The following is a 13,600-nucleotide window of genomic DNA, read 5'->3' as shown; positions in this document are numbered from 1 at the left end:
TCTTCTCTGAAGCAGACTGTTTTTAAAGCATTTTGACAAAACCTTTTAATACTCTATCGAAGAAGCAGCAGTTCGACTTCTCCTTAGTGCATATAAATTTTCTAGTGTTTTTTTTGTTAAGAATTGCTCAGTATTTCATTTGTGTCATTTAAGGGCTTCATTAAGGTAGAATACAACTTTATCATAGCTTCCCAGAGCCAACTAGTGTGGGAAGCTTATATGTGCAGCAGTGGGTTTTGGGTGTACTGTATAGCAATATAAAGGACTCCAGGGATTTCAATATTGTAACTGACTTGGGTCCTAAATGAAGACAGGATTCCACTAGCGAGTTCTCTTAAATAAAAAAAAATTGCAAACCCATGCCAATCAGAGGGTTGTAATATGTAAAAATTTAAGAGATCGAAGTTATTTTTGTCCATTATATGTATGACATACATTTTATAATGTACTGTATATAATATAATATTTATAATAAACTGTAACAGAGGTCGGAAGGTATGCCATCTGGTACTGAAACATGGTTCTCCAAGTATAAGTTAACTATGTGGACTAAACACATACTGATGTTGGCCTAAGTAATTTCTGTATATAGACTCTAGAATCCAGTGGTTAACTTCCTGTTAGGGCCTGTTGACATGATCCTTTCAGCCTATGGAAGCTGCACTTTTGTACAGTATTGGTTCAGATTGATACTTAGCACATGAGCTGAGCCCAATAGTATAAACATCATTGGCTATGTTTGTACATCTCTATAAGCCATAAACCATGGTTTACCATGCATAAGCAAATTGTGCCAGCTTCACTCTTCCTGCTTTTGCCAAAAGGAAAAAAAAACCCATGCAGACATGACCATAGTGTGATGTATTAAACTTTGGATAGATCATATTTGGGTACTTAATCATAACTACAGCTTTTCAACTTACGTTGTATGAACAGTTTCTGTTATAGTTCTAGAATATGTAAGCATGGGAATCTCAAGGAAAATCTTAAGGTGTAGTAGAGCATTTTCAATGTTTGTTTGAGATAAAGCTAGAACTGATGGAAACAGTGTAATTCACACTGAACCTTATCTATATTTTGTAGTCATCTTATAACATTTGTGTAGTGATTATAGACCTAAAATTTAATTATAATAGACAAAGTGGGATCCATAATCTTTGAAAAAACATTAAGGGAATTCTGTAAGAAATAGTAGGTCAAATAGTAAGTAGAGTCCCTCCCTTCAGTGGCCCCTCTCTTCCTTCCTTTTTAAATAAGGGCTCTGATAGCTGTGGATTAACCTCCAGTCATGGTGAGGCTGCTTGTAAATGGGTGGGAGAGATTTGGAATCTGTCGCATAATATTGGCCTTTGCTGTGATACTGTTTCTGGTTAACTTTGAAGCAGCTACACAGCTGACTGTTGTTGCTAAGCAACAGTCCTACATATCTTCATTTCTTTTCTTATAAGGCAGGGCACTTTTACATACCTTGTTCATGGGTGTTGTATGGGCAATTCATGTGGCAGTACATGGCAACTAAATACCCCTATTGCATGCTTCTGGATAAAGGCAATGAATGTTTTCATGTTTGTGATAAAAACATTTAAAACATTACTCTGAATCAAGTAGATAGCCTTCACGGAAAAACATTTTCTAGCAGTAACCACAGATTGGTAATATGTAAACTAGGCCTCAGTATTTAATTTTTGGGCAATGGCAGGAAATGTGTATGGGACATACTGAATATAGGAAGTTGAGTCAAACTATTAGTCCATCTTATTTAGTATTAGTTACAAGTAGGTAGCCGTGTTGGTCTGAGTCGAAGCAAAATAAAAAAATTCCTTCAGTAGCACCTTAAAGACCAAAATATAAACTTAGTTGGTCTTTAAGGTGCTACTGAAGGAATTTTTTTATTTAGTATTGTCTACTACACTGATTTGACAGCCATTCTCTAGGGTTTCACACAGCAGCCTTCTTCAGCTGTTTTGAGAGATAACAAGGGATTGAATCTAGGAACTTCTATATGCAAAACATGTGTTCTACTCCTCCATTACAGTCCTGCGTGGGTGAACAAATGATAGACTCTCTACTCTCTTTCTTATTCGTGCCATCTTTTGTTCCCTTGTTTGCCTTTCCCTCCCTTTTTGACTCCTGCATCATCTTCCCTTTCCTGTAGGAAACCCCAGTGTATTAGTCTAATATACATATGGTAGGTAGTTTTATATTTTTCAGAAATGTTTTAATTAAGCTTCTGCTCTGCAGCATATCTTTAGTTTACAGAAAATAATTGATGTTTCTCTAGGTGTGTGTGTGAGTGTGTGTACTGTGATGCTGATTTCCTACTTAGCCAAATGCCAGATGTGAGGTGGTAAGGATAGTGATCTCACCCATTTTTTGTATCTAAGCCTGGTTAGGGAAGCATCTACATTTATTTCTCAGCAAGTATGTAATGCTTCTGTGGACAGAGCTGGATTTAACATTAGTCCAGTAGGAAATCTTCAGCATCTACCTTTGGATACCATTCTCTTTGACAGCTTCCCTTTAAGATGAGGTCTGAAAGAATTTTGCAGAACAAAAAATGTGTTATAGACTTGTTCATTTGCATCTGTTCAGGAATGCAGATATGTTTGTCCAGGAATTTATATAATCTAGTACATTACTACAGGTCTGAGATAATTAGTGAAGAAACCTGTAGGCTTCATGTAGCCCTCAGCTACCTTGTGAAGTTAATGGTGTCATCTTGAATTCCTATATTTATTTTTATCATCAAATGTTGTGTAACTTACAATTGTAGAAAATATAATGAAAAAAACCTAATTCATGAAAATTTTAAATAAAAATGCCTTAATTTTATTAAAATATTTATAAGTTTATCCAGTGTTAGGGATGGATGTGCAAGCTGCTGAACTGTTAGGTACCCAAGTATATTATTTTTGCAAGTTGGAGAAAATAAAGGGGGTGTTTGGAAATAAACAGTGTAGTAAACAAAATTAAGGATTAAGTATTTGTATTATATGCATTGTCCATATTTCATGTTATAGTGAAGTAGGGGTGGAGAACATGAGGCTTTCTAGGTGTTGCTGGAATACAACTCCATTTCCCTTGACCATTGGCCATATTTGCTGGGGCAGCTGGGAATTAGCATCTAATAACATTTGGTGGGCCACATATTCCCTGCCCTTGTAAACACAGTTACCGGTAATGGTTTACTGTGGACATATCGAGATTTCCACTTGATCCTCACCAGTGACTTAGCATTACTGTATCCAAACCAGGAACAAAAAAGCCATCATCAGGAAGCCATGAACAAATCTTTGTTTCAAATCATGGTTTGCTTGGAGCCAAACAAGCCACTATCTTTTATTTTGGTATAATTAAGCCAGGGATTTGTGGTTTCAGTGTTCCCACAGGGAGGAGCAAGGCAGAAGCCATCTACGCATACATGATAAACTATTAACATGCCAACTGAGCAAATATGTAGATAATTCTTATGTAGAATTATCAATCAGAAATGGGAGAAACTTAATTCTGTAAAAGCTCATAAAATATCCCTAGAATGTAATAAAGTTGTAGCAGTACCTTTGGTGCTCAGTTACTCCTTAATACTATTGGTTGAACTTTTTATTCTGTACTGTGGTGTTTTTTTAATTCATCGGATTTGGTTGTCACAGCAAACCATAACATAGCATGACAAGAATGAACCTCAGCCTTGCTTCCCCCCACCACATCCCAGATGCAAGGAATTCAGAAGTGTTCACTTCCCTTGACATGCTGTCCAACCTATAAACTGGTTAATGTTAACATTAGCTATGGTTTGTTAGAAACATGCCAACTTTATGCCATGGGTACAAAGATAACTTGTTTCCTTCTGTGGTTAATGCTAACCACAATTTGCTTCTGACTTTGTCCAAAGCTTGAAGTGATGCAGAAGCAGACCTCTTCACTTCCATAATGACAGCTTATCATGTGCAGCGAAACCCAACCAAAATTTGCAGTCCTTTGGCAGTATGCAACATCTACCTGTGTCTATCAAAAGGCTCTAAAATAGTTGTGTGTACCTTGACATTAGTTGACCTTGTATCTTGGGTACCTAATTATAAGTTTTCATCCCCAGTGCTCTGCTGATTGGGCCTAGATCCTTACACTCTCAGTCAAATTGGAATAAGCAAATGGCAACAAGAAGGTCCTGATTTGCCGGGCAACATTCTCTCTCAGATAGATAGATAGATAGATAGATAGATAGATAGATAGATAGATAGATAGATAGATTTGTGTGTGTGTGAGAGAGAGAGTGATGCTGATGCTGTGGTGCTGCCTGGTCTGGTAGTGGGGCAGCAAAAAAAAAAAAAGGTGCCTAGACAATTTGTTTTGGTGCCCACAACCTAGGTCCCAGGAGCCACATGTCTCCTAGCATTGCTATCTCAGTTTTTATCACTGGCTCCTGCTTGTGCAATGGGGCTTTCCTCTTTGCCCCACATGTACCCCTGAGATTGATTTGGGGGCTCAAGAGAACCTCCCAGAACACCATGCAGGGGGAAGGGGGATTATTTTGTCTGGCAAGCTGCTATGCTCACACAGCATAGCTGCCAAGTTATCCCTTATTTTAAGGGATTTTCCCTTATGCTGAATAGGCTTCCTCGCGAGAAAAGGGAAAACTTGGCAGCTATGTCACACAGACTGCACATTTGTGATAGTGGAATTTAATTTCAGCACTGTGTACTTAAACTTCCAAAAATATTTAGATAAAACCACTTACCAATGACTCCTGAGTAAACATGGCAGTCATGGGATAAGAGAACAGGTTCTCTTATGTATCAGTTATTTTTTAAAGAACAGGAAGTGAAGAATAGAAATAAGTGGACAGTTCTCACAATGAAGAGGTGTAAGAAATGGGCACCTTCAAGGGAACCCATGTTTTAAAACTTGTTCTTGTAAATGACTTTGAGTTAGAGGTGAGCAGTGAGACTGCCAAGTTTTCTGATGACATCCAATTGTTCAAGCTAGTAAAGGCTATAAGAGTTTGCAAGGAGCTCCAAGAGGATCTCTAAACTATAGGAACAAATGACAAAATATAAGCAAATGTGGTACAGTGTAAGTAAATGTAACATGATGCACAACAAATCCTAACCACTTACACATGGCCGAAGTGGCAGTGACTGACCAGAAAAGAAATCTTGAGGTTGTGATATAGTTCAGAGAAAATGAGTTCAGAGAAAATGTTGAATCAGTGTGCTGCAACTGTGAATAATGGGAATTCCATGTTGGGAATAATTAATAAAGAGATTGATAATAAAACTATCAATATCATGATGACTTTTTAAAAAACAAATGCAGTATGCCCACATTTGGAATATTTTGTACAGTTCTGATCACTCACCTCAAAACAAAACTGGATTTCATTACCATAAGATACAGTTACAGCCACTAACTTGGGACAGCTTTAAAAGAGGTTAGACAAATTCACAGAGGAAAAGGCTATGGCTGCTACCGGTATAGGAAGGAATTGGGCTGTTCAGGCAGATGCTTTCAGTGTAAAGATGATAATTCCTTTTGAGGCATATGATGTGGGTATGTCCTGTGGAGGTATATTTTTCATCATAAATTGTAGTATTTTGTTTTGGTAAAAATCCTTGATATTTGCAAATGATGTTGTGTTGTGGGGTTGAACTACCGGTATAAGGACTTGCCTTGTCCACATGTGGACAGTCAATGGACCCTGCAAGTCATTAGTTTCAAACAGACATAAAAGGATGAACACCTACCATCCATTGCTCAATGGGTTGAAAATCTTACATCATTTTCTACATTTGAATGCATATCTTATAATCATCAGTTGTTTGGATATCTTTTTGGACATATGGACTTTCCCCCCTGCTGGTTCAGAGATCAAGGGTCCATCTAGGACAGTCTCTTCCCCTTTTTGCTTTAGAAGTATTCTGTTCATGCACTGCAGGGGGTTGGACTAGATGACCCTCACAGTCCCTTCCAACTCTACAATTTTATTATTATGATTTTATATGTGTTTAAACTAGGATTTATGGATCATTCTTAATGTGGGCTGACATTTCTTTCAACATATGTTTTTCAAAAGATAGCTGCAATGATTTACCATACTTGATCTTAAAAAACGTTCAGGTGAAAGAGTTCCCAGTCTCTAATATCAATTTTGGTCTTACATTTAATCTTTTATTAAAAATAAATACTGTTAATTTTAAGCAAACTTATTTGTGTGGATATATATTCTTGCAAACAGTGTAATTAAGGAAAGAGTGCTCCCAACCGGTAATACCTCAAAGAGAGTAAGAAACCTATTAACATGAATGTCATTTTTAATTTTATCTCCCTTGTAAATGTTACAGTTAGATAAAATATGGAGACATCAGACATTGCTTTTATAGACCATCAGAATAAAATTACTATTTTTTCTATAATGTAAAATCACTTACCGGTAATCCCATTTAAAAGTGTGTCTGATCATGTATTTAAAGCCTGGGGGAAAATATTCTTCCACTCCAGTCTAATTGTGTCCACAAAAGTTTATAGTTAAAGTGTGTTTAGGGAAAAAATAATCTTTGTTAAGTGATCTTGAGTGTACACTTTAGAGACAGCTGATGTGTGTTTGGTTTACTTCTTGGCAGGCTTCAGAAAGGGAGAGGAACACTATCTCTTTACACCCCATGATAGTGAGGGAAGAAAATGGTATGTCAACACAGTGAATTGATTTAGAAGAAAAGGGCAATTTAAATGAAGTTTTCTAATGAAAATTGTTCATTTGCTTCCTAACATAACTTTTAAACCATGTTAATTTACAATTTGTTGTTGTAGTTTAGTCGTTTAGTCGTGTCCGTCTCTTTGTGACCCCCCATGGACCAGCGCACGCCAGGCACTCCTGTGCGTGCAACTAGATGGGGTATTACTTGTAACTGTGCGTTACAACTAGATGGAGTATTACTTGAAATTTCATTCTACCAATCAGGTTTTGCATTTCTTGTTGCACTTTGTCTTTAAAGTATTTCCATATAGGGTCTGCCTTACTACCAGCATCTGACAGTTTATAATGTCACCAGTGCAACCCTATAAAACAAGGTGGGCAACTTTCCTTTTTCTTTTCAGGACTGCATTTTCTTGGGGAGTAATCTCTTCCAGGGGCAGAATGCCAGCAGTGGGTGGACCCAGAGCTAATGTTGGAGAAGCAGAGAAGAATTGGGAGAATGAGAGCGTTCTAGATTAACTAATTAACACCACCTTGTTTCAGATTTCATCATAGCTACCTCAGATTCCCAATTCTTTGCAGGTTTACTAAAAAATAGTGCTCAAATATGTATACGAAGGATTTTGTTTTTGTTGTTACATCAGACCAACGCAGCCACTGTTCTTGAAAGAAATTGAAAACAATTTTTTTCTGATTAATGCTCTCTGTACACTCAAAAGACATGTGGCAGAAACTACCAATTTGTTGCTGGACAGCCGTACAACTGGTGGTGTACAACTGTAGAAAAAGTTAAATCATGTCAATTTTTGAAACAAAATATTGCCCTTCTGTTGTTTAAGACCCTGTATTTTTCTTAGCTTTTTGAAGTTTGCTTTCCTTCTATGTAGTGTCATAACAAACAACAGTTAAGGAATTATGATGGGTTAGAGAAGTGGGACAGTTTCAGGAAGTATCTAGGAATGCATAAAGTGAGGCTTTGGTTCCCAAGCTGCAGATTGTCCATTTGTGCTATAGTTTTATCCCGAGAAATATGACTCATTGACTCAGTGGGGCTTTCTCCCAGATAAGTTGGCATAGCATTGCAACTACATCATAAATATGGGAATATAGGAACCCACACATTAGACATTTTTTTCTTGTCTTCTTTCTAATGTTGCAATCTTCTGCTTCGTTCTGTTCCATCCTCATAAAAAAGATAGGGAACAAAAACAAAATGCTTATGGATGATAGCAAACAAGATCTTTTAGTTACTCAGCAGAGTCATTTAAAGAGTATAAATTGTCATATTTGAGAAATGATCAACTTGTTTCTTCACGTACATAGAAATACCACATTTATCTCATTGTATCTGGTAAAGGCATTGATTGAGTTTAGAGATCAATTAGTAGCAAGTTTATATCTGAATTATTATTAACCCAAGAGAAAATACTTAGTTTTAAAAATCCAATTTAAATGTTAAAAAATCCAAAGCTTTAAAAGATGGATATTCACCCTGCATGTAGCCGATTGTCAGTATTATTTATTTTACTGCTAATTAACCCCCCCCCCACGAGCCCACTAGGACCTTCTTTGGATCTGACTTCTTAACTCCCTGATGTCCTCCCACTCCTCCTTGTTTGACCACCCTCTCTGTGGGCCTCATGATATGCATGTGCATGTGTATATCTGGGGAAGAGCCAGCTATGCATTTTTACTCAAAAGAACCCCATTGTGTTCCTTAGAGCTTGCTCCCTAGTAAGTGTATTTAGGAATGCATGTTTTGTGGTACAAATTACCCACCCAAGCAGTTCCATACATTGTGGGAGAGGGAGAAGTAAATAAATCTTCTTGCTTTCCTCTTCATCACAGGTTCAGGACTTGATAGTAGTGCTAGACTCCTGAGGTTCAGGATTAGGTGAGGGGGATTAGGTGATGGGGAAATTACTCCACTGAGCTTCAGCAGTCTTATAAACTATGGGGAGAATTTACCTGCTGTTCTCTCCCCTCCTGCCCACTGCTGTTTCCAGATCTTTAGCTTATTAGCTAAAAGGACCATTCACATTAACAGGGTTACCAGACATCCCCGTTTCCCGGGGACAGCCCCCAGATTCGCAAATAAGTCCCTGGACAAATTTCATTCCCGGAATGTCCCCAGATTTCATCTAATGTCCCCGGGAAACACAACAGTGGCAGTCTCAGCAGCCCAGAGCAGTTGGCTCTGGCTGGCTTCAGGAGCTGCTCAGAAGTCCCCATATGATGGTGGTGCAGGGGCTCTAAGATGCAGTTTCCGGGCTGCCTCCACCTTCCCTGACCCCAGCAACTAAACTGTGAAGGGAGGCTTCATGCTGCCAATTGGAGAATCCTCCCAACTCCTACTTGCGTGCAAGCAGGAGCGGGGCAGGGATCTCTCAGCTGGGAAGGGAGGCTTCACGCTGCCTATCAGAGCTTGCGTGCAAGCAGGAGGGGGCAGGGATCTCTCAGTTAGGCAACAAGAAGCCTCCCTTGCCAGTTGAGGGATCCCATCCCCTCCTACTTGCACGCAAGCTCTGATAGGCATAAGTAGGAATTTGGATGGGGCTACTCCAAAAGGCAATGTGAAGCCTCCCTTCCCAGCTGAGGGATCCCTGCCCCCTCCTGCTTGCATGCAAGTCAGAATGGGATTGGGGCTGCTCCATTGGGAAGGGAGACATTGCGCTGCCCGAGCCTTGCTGCCTTCTCCACTTTCCATGCCTGATCCACTGCACACCGCTTCCCCACCACCACCACTGAAGAACCAACAACTCAGGGGCTGCTCAGGCTCATGGAGAAAGGAGATAGAAGCCTCGGAGGAAGGGGAATTGTGGCGGTTGAGGTCAAGGCGGCGGCCGCCTCTCTGCCACCACCATTGCTGCAGCTTCAAGGTCCTGAACGTGTAGCAACTAATTAATTAATTCATTAATTAAAGTGTCCCCGGATTCATTGAAAATATCTGGTAACCTTACATTAAGAGGCAGTATGTTTCTGCATACCAAAACAGGAGAAGGCCATGCATTTAAGAACAAGAGCAGAACAAAGGCAGAACAGAACCCAGCATCCTGTTCTCCTAGTTGCCGACCAGATGTCTATATTAAGAATACTATATTAAAAAAGGCTGTTGCTTTGCCTTTCTTGTCTGTTGTGTAAGCTTTTTGGAGGCATTTAGTTTTCCACTACTGAAAACAAAATGGTGTACTTGATTAACTTTTGGATTGATCCAGCAGGGCTTTCCTTGTGCTATTATCACATTCCCATTTGTTCTCAGATATCAGGCGCCTTCCAATATCTGAGCTGTATATTTTCATAGTTTAGTCATACCTTGATTTAATAGACAAAATATCTGGGACAAAGGACACTAAAACAATTAGACTTTTATAACCAAATTTCACAAGCTGAGAAATAAAATAATTAATGATAATAAGGCTTCTGGGCAATCAAAATTATCAAGGAACTGGAGCAACTCCTCTGTGAGGAAAGGAAACATTTTGGGCCTTAGTTTAAAGCAGGGGTGGGAAGTTTTTTTGCTTCTTGGGCCAGATTCTTTATCAGGATCAGACTTACGGATGGTGTCACCCATCTGTCAGTTGCATAGCTGCCAAGTTTTCCCTTTTCTCGCGAGGAAGCCTATTCAGCATAATGGAAAATCCCTGAAAAAAAGGGATAACTTGGCAGCTATGGTCAGTTGCTTGATGTCACAGTGATGGTGAGTGATTTGGCACTTTGAAGTCTCATAGTGCATTGCAGGTAGTAAAGCGCTGCTAAAACAAAGGTGTTTTCCTCCATTTACATTTAGCCCTGCCCAGCTGGTAGGATTCAACTGTTGCTCATCAGTTGATGAATGGGGGTTAAATCCTGCTATATTATTGAGTGTTCCAGTTCCCTGCAGGATTGAATCCCAACTCTCTGCCAGAGAGTGACATCAGTTGGTTGACAGAGATGTTCAGTTTTGGGGAAATGGCTCTGTCAGCCAAATAGGACCCACTGAGGGGCCAATATTTACTGCCATGTTTTAAAGAAAAGGCAAGTAAGAGGGCACATTATAAAGGTTTGTGAAATTATGCATGGTGCTGAGAAATTGAATAGGGAAAAGTCTTTCTTCCCCTCTCATAACACTACAACTCACTGAATCCAATGAAGCTGAATGTTCGAAGATTAAGGGCAGATAAAAGAAAGTACGTCTTACAAAACAATTTGTTCTTACAAGAGGTAGTGACAGCTACCAGTCTGAAAGCCTTTCAAACAGTGTCTCCTAATTGCTGGGGCAACCCAGTTAGATAGGCGGCATATAAATATAAATATTATTATTATAATTCCCACCAGATGTCTAATAGAAAAAGAACTACCAGACTTTTGGAAGACATCTGAAGGCGACCCTGAGGGACGCGGGTGGCGCTGTGGGTTAAACCACAGAGCCTAGGGCTTGTCGATCAAAAGGTCGGCGGTTCGAATCCCCGCGACGGGGTGAGCTCCCCTTGCTCGGTCACAGCTCCTGCCATCCTAGCAGTTCGAAAGCACGTCAGAGTGCAAGTAGATAAAAAGGTACCGCTACAGCAGGAAGGTAAACAGCGTTTCCGTGTGCTGCTCTGGTTCACCAGAAGTGGCTTTGTCATGCTGGCCATATGACCTGGAAGCTGTACGCCGGTTTCCTTGGCCAATAACGCGAGATGAGCGCCGCAACCCCAGAGTCTGTCACGACTGGACCTAATGGTCAGGGGTCCCTTTAGCTTTACATTTAATGTTTAATAGATTATTGTATTTTAATATTCTGTTGGAAGCCGCCCAGAGTGGCTGGGCAAACCCAGCCAGATGGGCGGGATATAAATAATAAATATTATTATTATTACAGTATTTATTATTATCTAACTGTGAACCACCAATTTAAAAGACAGATTCAGACGATTAGAAAGATTCATGGAGGATACGACTTTCAACTTCTACTGGCCATGATGGCTCTGTTTTGCTTCCACTGTTCAAAGTATGCCTCTGAATTCAAGTTGCTAGGAATCGCAAGTGAGAAGAGTACTTCTGTGCTCAGTTTCTGCTTGCAGGCTTCCCATGGGCATTTGGTTGGTCCAGCAGGACTCTTATGTTCTTATGACTGCTCAATCAAAGCAGTTTGTCATAATCCCTTACTAATAGGAGTAAGACATGCTGCATGTGAGAGTCTATGAAATGGGGTAATTATCCAGCCCTGGCATTGGAAGAGAAATAATAGCACATCTCTGACCTTCCTTCACCTAAATCTCACACGGGGACCTAGTCTCAGATCAAAATAGTTTTTACTAAATGTTCTTCCAATATTATTTGGATTATATGTGTTTGGGGATAAAAGTAATGTAGGTAAATGAGAATCCTCTTCTTGAACCTTTGAGGTAGGCATAGGTTGACGGGGTGGTGATGGAATCTTCACTGGATTCAAGCCCTATATGCCCTTTGAACTTTACTAAGTAGAATGCTAAGAAGAGAGTTTGTATTTGGGGTCCCTTCTACACACGTTGTTTATTAAATATGAAACTTAAACTAGACATTATTTTGATGGGGCACCAAGTAGGTCCATTTGACACAGTTCAGTATACTTGTGCTCCCTCAAACTTTAGCTCTTGCCCTATAAGTGCTTTTTCTCTCCTGCATTCAGAGTCAAGCTCCTCTGCCCCACCTGTGACCAACTTTTTACTTCTTTATATATCTCATTTTGTAGACGGTAGTGTGATGAATTATTTAAACTTCTTGTATTCTTTAAACATTTTAAAGCCTGAGAAGTTGTATATAGCTAATGCATACAAATTGTGTTCTAAAGAAAACATCACTTTTGTTCTTCAGGATGGATTAGATGCATTGGTGTACGATTTGGACTTTCCTGCCTTAAGAAAAAATAAAAACATAGACACCTTTTTAAACAAATGTAAGTATATGTCTTTGTATATATGTTTACAGGATTTCTGGTGTTGATAATGTTCCAATATACAGCTTTTTTATAAAAAGAAAAGGAATTTTATGTGGTTAGCAGTATGCATGGAAATATCTTTTTCTCACCTACATATGTATTATCACAGAGTTGTTACTGCCATGAACTTGTTGGAGGAAGCATGGGCTTAAAATTAAAGCAAAGCTGGGAAAAGAGAGGCAGATGTGGCAATTCATGCTGTGCATGTAATGAGTAGGCCTGGGCAATGTTTGTATCAATTCATTGCCTGAAAATGGTTTAAAGTTAAAATTGCAAGACTAGTTTCAGAATTTTGGAAGAGACAATGTATTGTGAATCCCCACTCAGCCCCAGCTGCAGCCAGCATCGTGCTCTTCAATCCAGAGAGCCCAGCCAGGCCACCTGATGGTCACCCACTCCCTCCCTTCCTCCGCAGCCCAGCTGCCAGCCCCTGGAGCCCAAGACAAGAGTGTGGCTTGCCAGTCTGCGCCTTAATTTGTTTCTCTGGTTGTGTGAGTGCCGGCAGGCTGTCTCCTCCCTCCTTCCTCCTTGCGCTGATCACTGAGCAGAATGGAGGCACCTCCTGTGACTCACGTAGCACTCCAGAGGGTGGCTCCCAGTAGCTGTGGTTTCAGGGTGAGCCGTGGCCCGTGGCTGTGTGGAGGGTGGTGGCTTATCTGTGGCAGTTCCAAGGCTTTGGAAGGCCCTCTCTGTGGAAATCCACCTGGCTTCTTCTATGTTGCCTATTTCTATAAAAATATAAAATGATTTTAAACAAACAAACTTTAAAAAAGTTGTTATTTTTATTCCTGTTTTTCTTTTTCCCCTTTAAAAAAATTAAATTGCTTTATTGAAATTATAAATTAAAACTTACAAATCAAACCAATCAAAACATGTTCAAATCAAAATCATACATCAAATCAAAATCAAAGCACATCATAATCAAACATACATACAATGATGACTTGTTATGGCAGTAAACCAGAGGACTC

The 13,600-nt window shown here is 39.6% G+C and overlaps 1 protein-coding gene across 1 annotated transcript in view; it reads left to right on the top strand.

The window, feature by feature from the left end:
- ROCK1 (Rho associated coiled-coil containing protein kinase 1) overlaps positions 1-13,600 on the top strand; it is a 48,529-nt gene that overhangs the window by 2,065 nt on the left and 32,864 nt on the right. Inside the window, exon 2 of the mRNA XM_035124718.3 lies at positions 12,506-12,587. Within this exon, the coding sequence (XP_034980609.2) occupies positions 12,506-12,587 (82 nt within the window). The remainder of the gene's footprint in view (positions 1-12,505; positions 12,588-13,600) is intronic.

Source organism: Zootoca vivipara, chromosome 8 (genome assembly GCF_965207765.1).
Source record: "Zootoca vivipara chromosome 8, rZooViv2.hap1.1, whole genome shotgun sequence".
Lineage (NCBI taxonomy): Eukaryota > Metazoa > Chordata > Lepidosauria > Squamata > Lacertidae > Zootoca > Zootoca vivipara.
The sequence above is the reverse complement of the archived record's forward strand: the minus strand, read 5'-3'. Positions and strand labels throughout refer to the sequence as shown.